This window comes from Carassius gibelio, chromosome B12 (assembly GCF_023724105.1).
Source record: "Carassius gibelio isolate Cgi1373 ecotype wild population from Czech Republic chromosome B12, carGib1.2-hapl.c, whole genome shotgun sequence".
NCBI classification, from domain to species: Eukaryota; Metazoa; Chordata; class Actinopteri; order Cypriniformes; family Cyprinidae; genus Carassius; species Carassius gibelio.
Window position 1 is genome coordinate 19,465,908 of NC_068407.1, and position 14,987 is coordinate 19,480,894.

The 14,987-nt window shown below is 35.9% G+C and overlaps 1 protein-coding gene and 1 long non-coding RNA gene across 3 annotated transcripts; both read left to right on the forward strand.

Moving 5' to 3' along the window:
- The first annotated feature begins 1,428 nt into the window (after positions 1-1,428).
- Positions 1,429-4,368, forward strand: LOC127968768 (solute carrier family 2, facilitated glucose transporter member 11). The gene has a single exon (XM_052570106.1). The coding sequence runs from the start codon at positions 1,641-1,643 to the stop codon at positions 3,159-3,161; it is 1,521 nt and encodes a 506-aa protein (XP_052426066.1). The 5' UTR covers positions 1,429-1,640; the 3' UTR covers positions 3,162-4,368.
- Positions 4,369-9,415: 5,047 nt separating this feature from the next.
- On the forward strand, positions 9,416-12,984 carry LOC127968849 (uncharacterized). 2 transcript variants are annotated; one of them, XR_008156150.1, is made up of 3 exons: positions 9,416-9,679; positions 10,305-10,370; positions 10,873-12,984. It is a non-coding gene; the product is annotated as an uncharacterized LOC127968849 (long non-coding RNA). The 2 variants fall into 2 exon arrangements; XR_008156151.1 differs by lacking the exon at positions 9,416-9,679 and having other exon boundaries at positions 9,698-10,370.
- Positions 12,985-14,987: the final 2,003 nt, after the last annotated feature.

A 14,987-nucleotide genomic window follows, 5' to 3' on the forward strand; every position in this document is an offset into this window, starting at 1 on the left:
GAGATGTGCTTGTACTCTACACTATTGTGCTCCTGTGGCTCAAGTGGTAGAGCATTGCGTTAGCATTGCCAGGTTTTGGGTTTGATTCTCAGGGAACACATGTTAAGTAAAAAAAACAATGTTAGCCTGAGTGCACTGTAAGTCGCTTTGGATAAAATCCTCTGTTAAATGCATAAATTAAATTAAATTTTAATTTAATTTATTGTTGCCCTATCAAATTTGGGTAGATTACTTATAAAATTGTAGTGTGTAACTGATTCCAAATTACATGACAACAAAATGTAGTTATTAATGTAATCCATTACATTACACATTTTAGGTAATATAACTGCTTTTCGAAAAAAAAAAAAAAAAAAAAAATTAATTATTAATTATTATTATTAGTTTTTGTTAGGGCTGTCATGGCCACATGTTTTTGTTGAAGAAATTATAGAAGCTAACATTTCTATCGCTAAAATGTGGCAACAAATTAAAGATTAAGTGGATTGAATTAAATGTTTGGTCAATATTAAACAACGATTTGATCATTGTGTAAGTCAGCAATTATCCAGCCTTTGGTGCCCTTTGCAGGCATTTGTATGAATTGCCTATGTAATGTACATAAATTGTTTATTTTGTATTACATTATGTATTAACATTGTTATTCAACTTAACCATACAATTATTATTAATTATCCAATGATTATAGACTCATTGTTTGTATATAATGCATTGTATGGCATTTTAAAGGTTGTTTTTATAACCACAAAAATATTTTGTAAGTTATTATTTGAAGTGATTTGAAGTATCAAAGCCATGGTTAATTTGTAGTTACCAATGTTACAAGAAACAGGTGTTTGTTTGTTTTTTTTTGGATTTTATAGTAAAATTGTGGTTAATTCTCGGAAGGGAACATGGACATCCAAAGATGAATGGAGGTCTTACTGGTTTGGAACGACATGAGGGTCAGTCATTAATGACATAATTTTCATTTTTGGGTGAACTATCCCTTTAAGCCTGTAATGATTTTGTAAATCCAGTGGTCAAATGCTGACTAGTGATTGGTCTTTGTGTGAATGTCCACAAATCTGGAAGGCTTTCTGAGTGTATGTAAGTGGTGGACTATTTAATTTAAGTTATTGCTATTGAATGATTAATATGTAATATAATCAATTTAATTAACTGTAGTCCAAATATGATATATATACAAAAAAAATAAAAATAAAATTATATATATATATATATATATATATATATATATATATATATATATATATATATATATTTTTTTTTTTTTTTTTATTATTATTATTATTATTATTAATTAGAGTACTTATTTTTTTTTATATGATTACTTAATCCAGATTACATGTTATCAGTTATATATAGTCATTTCAGTTTATACTTTTCACGTGTGGGCCGAGATGTAGCCTGAAAGGGGACTCTTATTGTGAAATACCAACAGACCGACGTCATTTTTCAGGAAGTTCAGACTGCATCACTCTGTTCAATGACAGGAGATCATCAGGTTCTGCATGTGTGTATTCGATCGAAATGTTTTTAAATATATTTATTTGCATAATAATGGCACATATATTACACGTGAGTTGCTTGTTTTTCCTCTGACTATATAAAAAAGTAAAAGATAAAAAGAACAAGAAATGAATGACACTGTAAAGCGAGGAGGTTGCACACGCACTCTTGCATTAACTGTGTGCTCTGCAGCCATCGGTGGCACTTTTCAGTATGGCTACAATATTTCAATCATCAATGCACCCACAGCTTATGTGCAGAAGTTCATTAATGAGACCTGTATGAAGAGATGGGGTACTGCTCTCGAGTCCAGTCAGGTGACACTGATATGGACCTTTATAGTCTCCATTTACTCCCTCGGAGGACTTCTGGGATCCCTGCTTGCTGGCCCAATGGCTATTAAGTGCGGACGTAAAGGTGCACTGCTGCTAAACAACTGCTTCCTTTTTGTGAGCGCAGTCCTGGCTCTGTGCAGTCGCTCTGCCGGATCTTTTGAGATGATCATCCTTGCTCGTCTGCTGGTGGGGGTCAATGCTGGGGTTAGTATGAACGTCCAGCCCATGTACTTTGGAGAGAGTGCACCTAAGCACCTGAGAGGTGCTGTTGCCTTTTCTTCTGCTGTTTTCACTGCTCTAGGGATCTTGATGGGCCAGGTTACGGGTCTGACTGAAGTTCTGGGGAGTGAATCTCTCTGGCCTTATCTGCTGGCGAGCAACGCTCTCCCTGGCCTAGTGCAGCTGGTCACTTTGCCCTGGTTTCCAGAGAGCCCACGCTACCTGCTTATTGACCGAGGAGACCGAGAGGCATGCGGTCAAGCCCTGAAACGCCTCCGAGCGTGCAGCGTTTTTACTGATGAGATGGAAGAGATCCTCCAGGAACGGGCAGGAGCAGGCGATGCCCATGCCAAAACGCTGTGGGAGCTGTTCGGTGACCGAAGTCTTCGCAGGCAGCTCTGCACCGTGATGGTTGCCAGCAGTGCCATGATGTTGTGTGGGAATGATTCCATTTACTTCTACGCCTCCTACATCTTTCAAGAAGTCGGTATTCCAGCAGACAGGATCCAGTATGTCACGATTGGCACGGGTGCCTGTGAGTTCACGTCTGCTCTGGTGTGTAATCTCCTGATCGAGCGTGTTGGCCGCAGGTTGCTCCTCGCAGGCGGGTATCTGCTCATGGCTTGCTGGGCGGTGGTCTTCACTGTCGCTCTTTCACTGGAGGGCAAAGTGGCCGGCATGCCCTATCTGAGTATGGTCTGCATGTTTGCCTACATCTTGAGCTTTGGCATGGGTCCCGCAGGGGTCACCGGGATCCTTCCCGCCGAGATCTTCGACCAAATGGCACGTCCCGCAGCTTACATGGTCGCCGGTTCCATGATGTGGCTTAACCTCTTCCTCATAGGAATGGCATTTCCGTTCATAGTTAAGGGCCTGGGACAGTTCTGCTTCATCCCCTTCTGTGGAGTTTGTGTGGCGGCATGTCTTTTCATCAGTTTCACTTTGCCTGAAACCAAAGGAAGGACTCTAGCAGAGATCACTGAGGAGTTTGAGAAGCGGAATAAGAAAGGCACAGCTAATGGGCTTCCTGAATACGGGCAGCAATGTCAGAGTCTGACGGATCCATCAGAATTCCTAGAGACTGAGAAGATCTGAGAGAGATCAGGCTGATTTTATGTTGCTACTGTATTCAGATTTTATCAGTTTTGCCTCTCTTTTTTCATCTGGTCTATTAATTTATTTTAAAATACCTTGAAAATGTTGGGTATAGTTCATACAAAAAGTTATACACTTTTGTAAAGGTAAGGGAAATGTTATAAATTTTTACTTTATGGTTACGCTACAATATTTGTTGTTGAAAAATCACTAAATGGAAATGTTTCTTGCCATATGAAACTAGCATGAATACCCCATGAAAAAAAAAAAGGTTTTCTGGCATGACGCACTTTGAGCTGCATTTGATTTAAAAGCGCTCCATGTTGCAAAGGTGTTTTTAATTTTATTTTATTTTTTTTATTGTTTTTACTTTTATTATGTATTCTTATTTATCATCTGTATTTTCCCCTTCCCTCCTTCCCCTTTGATTGATGTGCAGCATAATACCAGTATGTGCAATTGAAAAAAAAAAAAGTGTATGTTGGGAAATTATGTAAAACTGTGATTTGATTCTCCTTATCAGAGATGCTTTTTATTTTATTTTTGTACTGTTTCCCAGAAAACTTGAATCTTGATGCCTGCAAAAGTGAAATGCCTTTAAAATTTGCACGTATGTATTTTACCTCATTCTGTGTCTCATAATATAATATTATTTAACATTTATTGCAAAAGGTGTAACTTATTTTGAAAGATACACACAAAGAGTAATGCAATTTTACTATGTATTGCATTTGTTAAAGATCAATGCAGTTATTGCCTGTATGAGATCTTATCAGGTATCTGAGTATATGTTTGTTGTACCAGCAGATGGCACTATATCAATATCACTGTTTGTTTGTATGTTTTTTTTTTTCTGTCAGCACTGTTGGTCATCTCAATCGGATGTGTAATTTTTTTACCAAAAACAACGAATTTCACAGCATGCCGTTGCATTTAGGTATATCCACAGTTGTAAAGGACGACAATCCGTATTATATCCCTCATTTGTGCCTTATAATCAGATAAGTGATGTCTACTCAAATATCCAAAGTAATAACCTATATTCAACCAAATTAAAAACAGAATATTCAATCCAAGTGTTTTGTATTGTATTATGATTACGGTTAGTCCTAATTCCTTTAAATCATTGGAACTGCAATCTATCAAAAATGCTGTATATTCAAACTGAGTTTGTAACTATAAAGAAAGTTGCTTGATTGAAATCTGATTTGAAGTCTCACTGCTAATGTTTTAATTAATACTATGGTAATTTGTTTTGCTAATGATAACTTTGACTGTGCATAGAATGCGTTTGTTGCATAATAGTGAATTCAAGCCAGTGCATTTGACTGTTCATTGGAGGTAATGAGGCTACAGTAAATGATGTTGCATTATAAATGCAAAGACTGTATTATTAGAAACTGCTTTAACACCCTTTCCTTCAACTTAGAGGAACGAGCTGAAAAGGGACTGGAGGGAAGTGAGTGTCCTTTTAACACATCTCTCTTGATTTTAGTTAACAAAGTCAATTTGAAGTTCTATTGAGACTAGTGTTTCTTCAGCCTTACATCACTGACACTTTGTCTTAAGAATTGTTCTTGCAGATAGGTAAAGTATATACATTTACTGAAGAACCAATCAAAATGTGGCATCATTTCTCCTCTGTCCAGTCTTATTTTTTGACTTGGGATTTAGCAATCACTGACTGAAGAATTAAATTTTGTGGTGCCTTGCATGAATATGATGATAATGAAATCTTAAAACACAATGTGAATACATATGAATAGTTGAACATACGGTATTCAAATTATATATATATATATATGTACATACATAATGTACATACACACACACACACACAATTTATCATAGTATACTTTTATTTTATTTTTTATTAAAATTTGGAAAAGGTGTTGTTTGTAAGTTTTGACTATACTAAAGCATAGCAATACCATAATGTGTTTGAAAAATAGTAAAAAAAAAAACATCTGTTTATCTGAAAAACAATGCTACAGTCATTTAATCTCTCTGTGGATCTCTGTTTTGGTTTGTAAAACCCGCCCACTGCCAGTTTACCCAATTGTATTCTGGCACCCTGGGTTGCCAGTTGGCAGGAAATAGCGTATTTGATTTCAGTCATAGAAGCTGGTTAACAAAAGTGACAATCTACATGTTTCATGTATGAGGAGGAGGGACCGGGTGAAAAAAAAAAAAAACCCTCTCCAATATTTTGAATTTGGACTGAAATACCTAGTTCAACCATTTGGTGTCATCCTATGTACAACACCTTTAAATAGAATAAAAATAAAAATCGAATTTGGGGCTCTTCATCTCAAAATCTGCAGCTGTAATTTAATTAAATTCCCCTTCTAAAAATATCAGATCATAATCTGCTATTCACAAATACATTATAAGTTACACCTAAATGCAGAAATTTCATTCTATGCACATGCTTAAAAAAAATAAAAAAAAAGAGGTACAGAGAGGTGCAGAAATGAATATTACCATCAGCTTCACTCACTGGATGTGTCCTCTAAACAAAGGAGACTCTAGTGGGTTAGAATGCACTATGACAAATGGAAATGCAATGGTACACATCCTGCTGTAATATCTTTTTTTTTTTTATGTCGTTTTTTTATTTGTTTTTTTAAATCGACTCATTTCACCTTCCTGAGATCTTTCTGGTGTCTGTCTTTGTGTTTTATTACAAGAATATGGAGTTGATGTTACACTAAGAGCACTTTCAGAAATCCATTATGAGCAGTGACCTTGTGCTATGCTGTTTTGAAACATCCAAGGAGCACATAGCAAGTAAACCCTGGCTGTATTCATCTGTGACCCTGAGTTACTGTTATGGATGCTAATGTAGTGGTGACCTTGGTTTATTATTAAGTGTGTGTCTAAGCTCCATTATTAAGTAGTGTGAGTGTGTGTGTGTGTGTGTGTGTGTGTGTTACAGTAAGTATATTTATATAATGGACTTCTGAAAGAAGTGATAAACAACAGATCTCTTACTGTGTAAAAGAGATAATGGAATGTAATGTATTCAAATATATATATTAATGATAAAGTGATGTGTTAAGCATTGTATCACTGTGAGATGTTTCCTGAACTATATATATATAAATATATATATATACACACACACACACACACACACACAATGCATTTATCCAGTTAGTCATTAGAAATTTAGATTTTAATTAAAGCCATGAAAATCTATTCATTCTCTATACTCACTAACCCATAAGAGTCCACCTGACACTTATCACCTACTTAATTTCCATAAATTGAAAGTGTAGACAGCAACCCAGCTTAATGAGATTCTCAAGTGGCTCACAAACTCTTTTCAGATTCAGTGTGGTTCAGTTTTCATGGTCTGCTTTTCTCCTTGTTATCTGATCTTCCTATCATGAACCATGCTTATATTATAGCATCACTTCATTGCTTCCAGAAGAAACCGGTGGTTGAGGGGTCTTGTAAGAGAGCATGTGATTAATGAAGCAAAGAAGTAGTTCAAAGATAGGTACAGCAACAGACAATTTAAAAACAGAGAAAATATTGGCAACTATGAATGATGTGAAATATTAGAGAAACATAATAATTATAACAGAAATGTATGGTTTGCTTTTACATTTCTATTCTTATACAGTTGCCTTTGTTTTATATTTAGTATATAATTAGGGTACTTTTTGTGTAAACTCCAAAACAGTTTGCTAACTGAATGGTGAAAAAGATTTTCAGGAATTTTTAATGAACAGCATATGTTGATACAGCAGCTTATGTGTCTATATCTGGATTCTTGTGCCGTCTCTTTCCCCAGGCATGTTGTAGACAAATATAGAACATCCAATGATTTTCTGAACCAAAAGTGTAAGGCTTACTATAATTGGCAGTCTTTCAATCTGTTCTGAGCATCTTGTGTCCCTATGGCCAACTCTGATTGATTTACGCCAAGCTATGATTGGAAGTCAGGGAATATATGTGACCCTGGACCACAAAACCAGTCATAAGGGTCTGTTTTTTATTATTAAGATATATGCATCAATATTTGGCCGAGACAAAACTATTTGAAAATCTGGAATCTGAAGGTGCAAAATACAAACAAAATATTGAGAAAATTGCCTTAAAGTGTCCAGATAAAGTTCTTGGCAATGCGTATTACTAAGAAATTAAGGTTTGCATACCACCTGCCATCCTGTTTACACAGACATGATAAGCCATCAGTGCATTTCATCACACTACTGCAGACCGAGTGAGAATGAAAGGGGTTTATTTTGTAATATTATGTTCTTTATACTGTAATGTTTTCTCACCGGAGAACGAGACATGAGGTAATCTGACAGAGATGAAGATGTCTTTCATCATGTCACTTGTTAGCCTCTGGTCTGCCTATGGGTGTTCATGTGTTTTGGAGGAGGCGTGGCTTTGGAGAGTGATTTGCAGAGAAGGTGGGATCTTAAGCCTTCAAAGCTAGCTTGCTATTTCTAGCCTATATATATCCTTTAATCTATAACAGTGGGGAAGATGAAAGATAAGGGGAAAAAAGTCAAAAAATGTCTTACTAAATAAAATTTCTTATCTGATCACCTGCACATGGGTTAGGGTAAGGGTACCCTCTGATACACTGCCTTTCTAAGGTTTGGGATCATTAAGATGTTTTTAATGTTCTTCTTATGCTCATCATGTTGTATTTATTTTAGTTTCAGAACCAAACTGTAACATTGTGAAATATTATTGCAATTTCTATATATATAATTTAAAGTATAATTTATTTCTGTGACACAGCGCTGAATTTTCCTCATCCATCACTCCAGTCTTCAGTGTCACATGATCCTTCAGAAATCATTATAATATGCTGATTTATTATCAGTGTTGATAACTGTTGTGCTACTTATTTTTCCCTTTTTTTTTACTATTTGGAACTTTTTTTTTCAATACTTTTTTCTTTGATTCTTTGATGAATACAAAGTTTAAAAGAACAGCATTTATTACAAATATAAATCTTTTCTAACAAGTTTAAACTATATTTAAAAAGAAAAGTGTTATTTTAAATTGTAATAATATTTCACAAAAAAAAAATAAAAAAAATAAATACAGCCATGATGAGCATTAAAAAAAAAAATAATCATCTTACTATCCTGGCACTGTGTGTATGGTTTCACAGAAGTATTATTACCTTTTTGTCCAAGATACTAGAAAAGGTAGTATCCTCACAATTATATTCCTTCTGAGAGAAAAATGGAATCTGTGAGGTTTACGGTCAAGATTTAGACCGTATCATAGTACTGAGACGTCACTTCTTAGAGTTATAAATGACCTGCTCTTATCATCTGATCGTGGTTGTATCTCTCTATTAATGCTATTGGATCTTAGTGCTACGTCTGACACTATTAACCACAACATTCTCTTGAATAGACTAGAAAACTTTGATGGCTTTAATGGAAGTGCATTAGCATGGTTTATATCGTACTTATATGACCACCATCAATTCGTAGCAGTGTATCAAGAAGTATCATATCAATCACAAGTGCAGTATGGAGTACCTCAGTAAGGCTCAGTACTAGGGCCACTACTCTTCACGCTATACATGTTACCATTGGGAGATATCATGATGAGTAAATTCTTACTGCTAAATTCTGAAAAAAAAACAAAAAAAAAACAGAGGTGTTAATTATAGGACCTAAAAATTCTGGAGTTAATAACCTAGAATACTGTCTAAGACTTGCAGCAGCAAGAGTTCTTACTAGAAATAGGAAGTATGACCATATTAGCCCGGTCCTGTCCACACTGCACTAGCTCCCTATCAAACATCGTATAGATTTAAAAATCTTGCTTATTACCTATAAAGATCTGAATGGTTTAGCATCTCAGTATTTGAACAAGCCCTTGTTACATTATAGTCTTCCACGTCCGCTGCATTCTCAAAACTCTGACAATTTAATAAAACCTACAATATCAACTGCGGGCGGCAGATCCTTTTCCTATTTAGCGCCCAAACTCTGGAATAACCTACCTAACATTGTTCGGGAGGAAGACACACTCTGTCAGTTTAAATTTATATTAAAGACCCATCTCTTCAACCTGTCTTACACCTAACACACTAATACACTTTTAATATCCAAATATGTTAAATGATTTTTAGGCTGCATTAATTAGGTAAACCAGAACCGGGAACACTTCCAATAACACCTGATGTACTTGTACATTGTTAGAAGAATGGCATCTACGCTAATAGTAGTCTGTTTCTCTGTTATTCAGAGGTCACCGTACACTCTAAAAACGGCTGGGTTATTTTTTAACCCAAAATGCTGGGTTGAGTGTGTTGGGTCATTTTGTTGGGTTATTTTATTTCTTTTTAAACACTTTTGGGTAGTTTCAGTTTACCAGGTGTTGGGTTAAACCTGCTGGGTTGCGTCGCTGGGTTGTTTCAGGTCAGCGCTGGGTTATTTAACGCGCCTTGAAGATGTTTAAATCGCTCCCCAACTGTCATTTTGGAAGAACAACGGGGCAAAGCCACGGCTTTCAACTGTTTTAAGGTAAGTTTATTTAATGTTTTCATTAATAATTATTTTAAATTGGCAGAATTATAATTTTTTTTTGCGGCAACAATACTGTTAAACGTCTACAGGCCAACATTATTTACGTTAAATGATGAACTGTTAAACGTACCTCAAACGGCCAACCTACGTTACGTGACTCGCATAATCGTGAGACGACAGATTAATAGTTTTATTAAGTTTCAGACAGTGACGGATGGCTGAAATATGCGAATACCTGTGAAAATAGAGGAAAAAGTCGTTTCTGACACTGAAAAGCGAATTTAACATTTAAGTGAGTCAAATGAGTTCAAAAAGTGAATACGACTTTCTGCTCTAATTTAAACGCCTGCAGCTGTCCATATCGACATGTAAATCATACAAATTACGTACAATATAGTCGGACTGCAGGTCTAAAAGAACCGACGATCCAGTTCAAATAAACCGGTTCAGTAAATTCTCGAACAAATTTCCCGGAAAAGAATCGACGTCTCAGGGCATTTCAAAGTGCGCGCACGCACAGCGATTGAATTAGGACGCGTTAGTGAGGTGTTTTGATGCTTTTGTGGTTTATAAAGTCTTTTTACATACAAATTATAATTCAAAATGTGTTTTTTCCTGTCAGAAAAGCACATGGATACATTTGTGAGAGAATAACTCGTCGAGTGCAGTCTTATTGATGCGTCTAACGGTAAGTTCGTGTTTATTATACATTTTACATAATTGCTTGTCTGTTATAATCAACTAACGTTAACCCTTACGTAACTTAAACGCACATATATTTGTATTTCGTGCTATAGTTAAAGCTAACTTTGTGTTCAGAATGTAACTTACCTAATTTAGCAGCGTAAACATCATATTATACCAATTTTCCAGCTCGTGTTTTTGACTTGTCCTTATCACTTTGGTACATCTATAAGTGTTTATATATGGACTGTTTTAAAGCTGCGGAGTAACCCCGTACCTGCGTGACTTGTCATAGAAATGTCTGTGTGCGCGCATGCAGTGTGATCTCCCTTATCTGTGCCAGTGACTGTGTGTGTTTGATATAGCCAGCATATTAACATAAAACTGTGATTTATAATAACTGGAACATCCCATTGATTAGACAGTTTGAAAGCACACCTTTCAGCCAATCACTATATCATATTCTGTTTATATATAACAATTTTTTTTTTTTCCTTATTTTAAAGGTTGGAACAAACATGGAATTCCTTAACCCAGCAGAGTCCACAAAACCCCATCCAATTGTCATGGCGATTTAAAAATGCCAGCAGATCTCTCAGACATTGATCATAATCAATGGACAGGTAAGGATATTCTGGACTATTTTCCAAATAAATTGCTAATTGTATATTTAATTGCATTTTTCCACATGTGGACGCATACATTGTGACATAGTCCAAACGCAATTGAAAAGCATTTGAATTACAGATGCTTTACACAGAAAGCTGTCAATTTGTGTCAAGCGTGGGACTATACTATGGGGCATGTTTTTATTGGGATATATTCTGTAGTTTTACCCCTAATCTCTCACTGTATGCACTCTGATGCGCGTCAGCAAAACAACATTGCAGTTCTACTCTTATTTACCTATTTGCATCTTATCCTATATTTTATTCCTCAGGTGAAAAGCATTTGGTTAATGGTGAATATTGACCAATAGTACCATGTGGCTCTAACTGTTAGCAGGGGATAGTAGTTGCATTTGGGGTAAAAATGACAGAATTATTTATTGTGTGAGGTGCCAAGAATATAGGGAGATCCGGGTTGCACTGTCTGTTCTTTAACACGCATCTCTCGGAGCGGCAGCTGCCTTTAGTAGTGCCTTAACCTCCATTGTTCAAAGCATTTGGCTCCATAGTATGGTACCACCTCTAGCAAAAATTGACAGTTTTCCATGTGAGGCTAAAGTAAATTGCTAAAGTAATTGCGATTCCCTTTGAGTTTTGGCAGGTAACGTGCAACACAGTGAAAAAACAGACATAACAGGTAATTAGTAACACCTCATGTACTTATTCTTATGTTGCATCTACGCTAACATTAGTCTGTTTCTCTCTTGTTCCGAGGTCACCGTAGCCACGAGATCCAGTCTGTATCCAGATCAGAGGGTCACTGCAGTCACCCGGATCCAGCACTTATCCAGACCTGATGGTGGATCAGCACCTAGAAAGGACCTCTACATCCCTGAACGACAGCGGAGACCAGGACAACTAGAGCCCCAGATACAGATCCCCTGTAAAGACCTTGTCTCAGACGACCACCAGGACAAGACCACAGGAAACAGATGATTCTTCTGCACAATCTGACTTTGCTGCAGTCTGGAATTTAACTACTGGTTTCGTCTGGTCAGAGGAGAACTGACCCCAACTGAGCCTGGTTTCTCCCAAGGTTTTTTTCTCCATTCTGTCACCGATGGAGTTTCGGTTCTTTGGTTTTCCTTAGTTTGGGACAATTAATATCAAGCCATATCATCGACTTGATCGCACAGAGGGACGATACATCACTGAATCGATGATGAACTGACTTTAACTGAAAACTGAGTGTTTACTGTTGTCTCTTTGCATTATTACACACTATTTTCCTATTTAATACTGTAAAGCTGCTATGATGCAGTATTTGATCAATATGAGAGGCTTATTACTCATAATAAATGGAAAATACAGCTGCAAACGGACTTTGCTTTTCCATTTGAAATTTGGCAGTCACTGTGCATTCATGAAAACTGAAAAGGTAATTTTTGTTCGTTGTTTCTGAAAGTGTTTTTGTTCAAGATTTGCAATTGTGTTTGGATTTTGTCACAATTTGTCACATGTGGAAAACGCAATTGAAAACATAATTTGCAATTCCTTTTGAAAATTGTCCTTCCATTGACAGGCTCTAAAGCAGAGTACACTGCTCTCAGGTGATCTTTGAGTAGATCTTTGAATTTTCATTTTTGGGTGAACTATATATGTTGAACTACCCTAAGCAGTGCACATCTACCTACATAGGAGTCTTTCTATACTTGATATAAATTTAAGGACATCTTTAAATTGTTTTACATTTAAATTTAAAGAATGTTAATTGTCAATGTCATTTCACTGTGTATTTAAATAGCTAAACATGTCAAAATGTAATAGTTAAACAGCTAGACACAGGTCATTTAGAAATAATTTTCTTATTTATTGCAACTGTAATTCTGAGATTTTTATTTTATTAATTTTTTTTGCATTTGCTGGAAACAAAAAAAGGGAAAATTCCATGTTGTTTGTCATTGGTACACATCAGATGGCATTAAAAATATTTTTTAACAGTCTAAATAACCTGTATTCTTCATTATTTATTAATCCATGATTGCTTTGTTAAGCAAAAGTGAAATTATGAGAATAACCCAGCAAGAATAACCCAGAATCATAAAAATGCAAACCCACAAATGGTAAAAATGACTCTAACTTGGGTTTTCTAAGTAACCCAGCATGCTGGGTTAAAATGTGTAAACCAGCATGCTGGGTTACTTTAACCCAGCATGTGTTCTGTCCAATATTTACCCAGTGCTGGGTTGCCAATTGGGTTATTTTTAACCCAGCCATTTTTAGAGTGTAGCCAACAGATCCAGTCTGTATCCAGATCAGAGGGTCACTGCAATCACCAGAATCCACCCGACCAGGGCAACTAGACCCCAGATACAGGTCCTCTGCAAAGACCTTGTCTGAGATGACCACCAGGACAAGACCACAGTAAACAGATGATTCTTCTGCACAATCTGACTTTGCTGCAGCCTGGAATTGAACTACTGGTTTCGTCTGGTCAGAGGAGAACTGGCCCCCAACTGAGCCTGGTTTCTCCCAAGGATTTTTCTCCATTCTGTCATCGATGGAGTTTTGGTTCCTTGCCGCTGTCGCTTCTGGCTTGCTTAGTTGGGGTCACTTCATCTACAGTGATATCGTTGACTTGATTGAAAATGACTGAAAAGATACTATTTAAACTGAACTGAGCTGGATGATGACACTTTGCTGAATTCAGTGATGAACTTCCTTTTGTCATTTTGCATTTTTGATGAACTGTTTTCCTAATTAATGTTGTTCAGTTGCTTTGACTGTTTTGTTTAAAGTGTCATATAAATAAAGGTGAGTTGACTTAACTTGACTGAATATATTGGTGTGACAGCATAACAATTGTTATTCAATGAGACATTCAGACGGTTTCAAATCATGTTGACATTTTGTATTATTTATTATGGATTCATGTTTTAATACACTTTCAGCTGATCTGAAATTCAAATCATCTTCTCTTAAAAGCCTGTAGTAAGTTTTGACTGTGCTATTGACATTTTACGGTATTTTATTGCCTGTATTCTGTCTCTTATAAGAGACCAAACAAGTGGTTTAATTTCCAGTAGATGAAGAGGATGCTTTCTTCCTCAACTTTAAGCTTAATTACCCCAATTTAAATGTGATGAGTGTGTCATTTAATCCACAAGGGTGCACAAAGCCCGACAGTGTCATCTGTAATCATAAATAGAGGCAAATCATGTTGCAGGGAAGACACAATAAAAACAGAGACAAAATATCTTCAAATTAAGTTAACCACAACAGGATTTTAATTGCTGCAGAACACAGACTTTCATGTGTGCAGCGTGAGTGAACAGGAGCAAGATGGAAATGATTTTGAACAGTTCCATTAAGATTCACATAGACTGAATAAAAAACTATTTGGTGAAGTTCCAAGATTTGATAAAGTGCTATCCATGCCACATCACTTCATCTGCACCTGCGTCGTAGGTTTATGAGGGTCTGCTCCCTAGGTGGTGAAAAATTAAAATAGCTTCTAAGAAATAGACTATTACAGCCATTTTTTCAAAATCTAATTAGTTAGATAAGTGGATACCAGATATAAATTCAAGCATTTCAAGGGCACACAAAGTGGCCCCAAACACTATTTGGACTTAGTTAAAAATCAATGAACATTATAGAATTAGAAAGAAAATATCAAACCCTGAGGCAAAAACAGCAACAAAAAAAAAAAAAAACAGTACAAGCACATTATACATAGTTAAAACATAAATAAATTTAACAAATAAATAAAGGTGATTAAATGTGACCCTGTCTGTGATAACACAGCTAAAGTTTTTTTTTTTATTTATTTTTTTATTTATTTACTGTTTTCTACATAAAATCAAATTCAAAAGAACATTCTGTGAAGATGTAACCTTGATATATTTTTTGTCAAAGATTGAAATCATAGTGAAATTAATGGTTGATATCAAACTTTGATGCTTGTTATCTCATAATTCGATTTTCGCAGAGAGGGTCACATATGTGGAGAT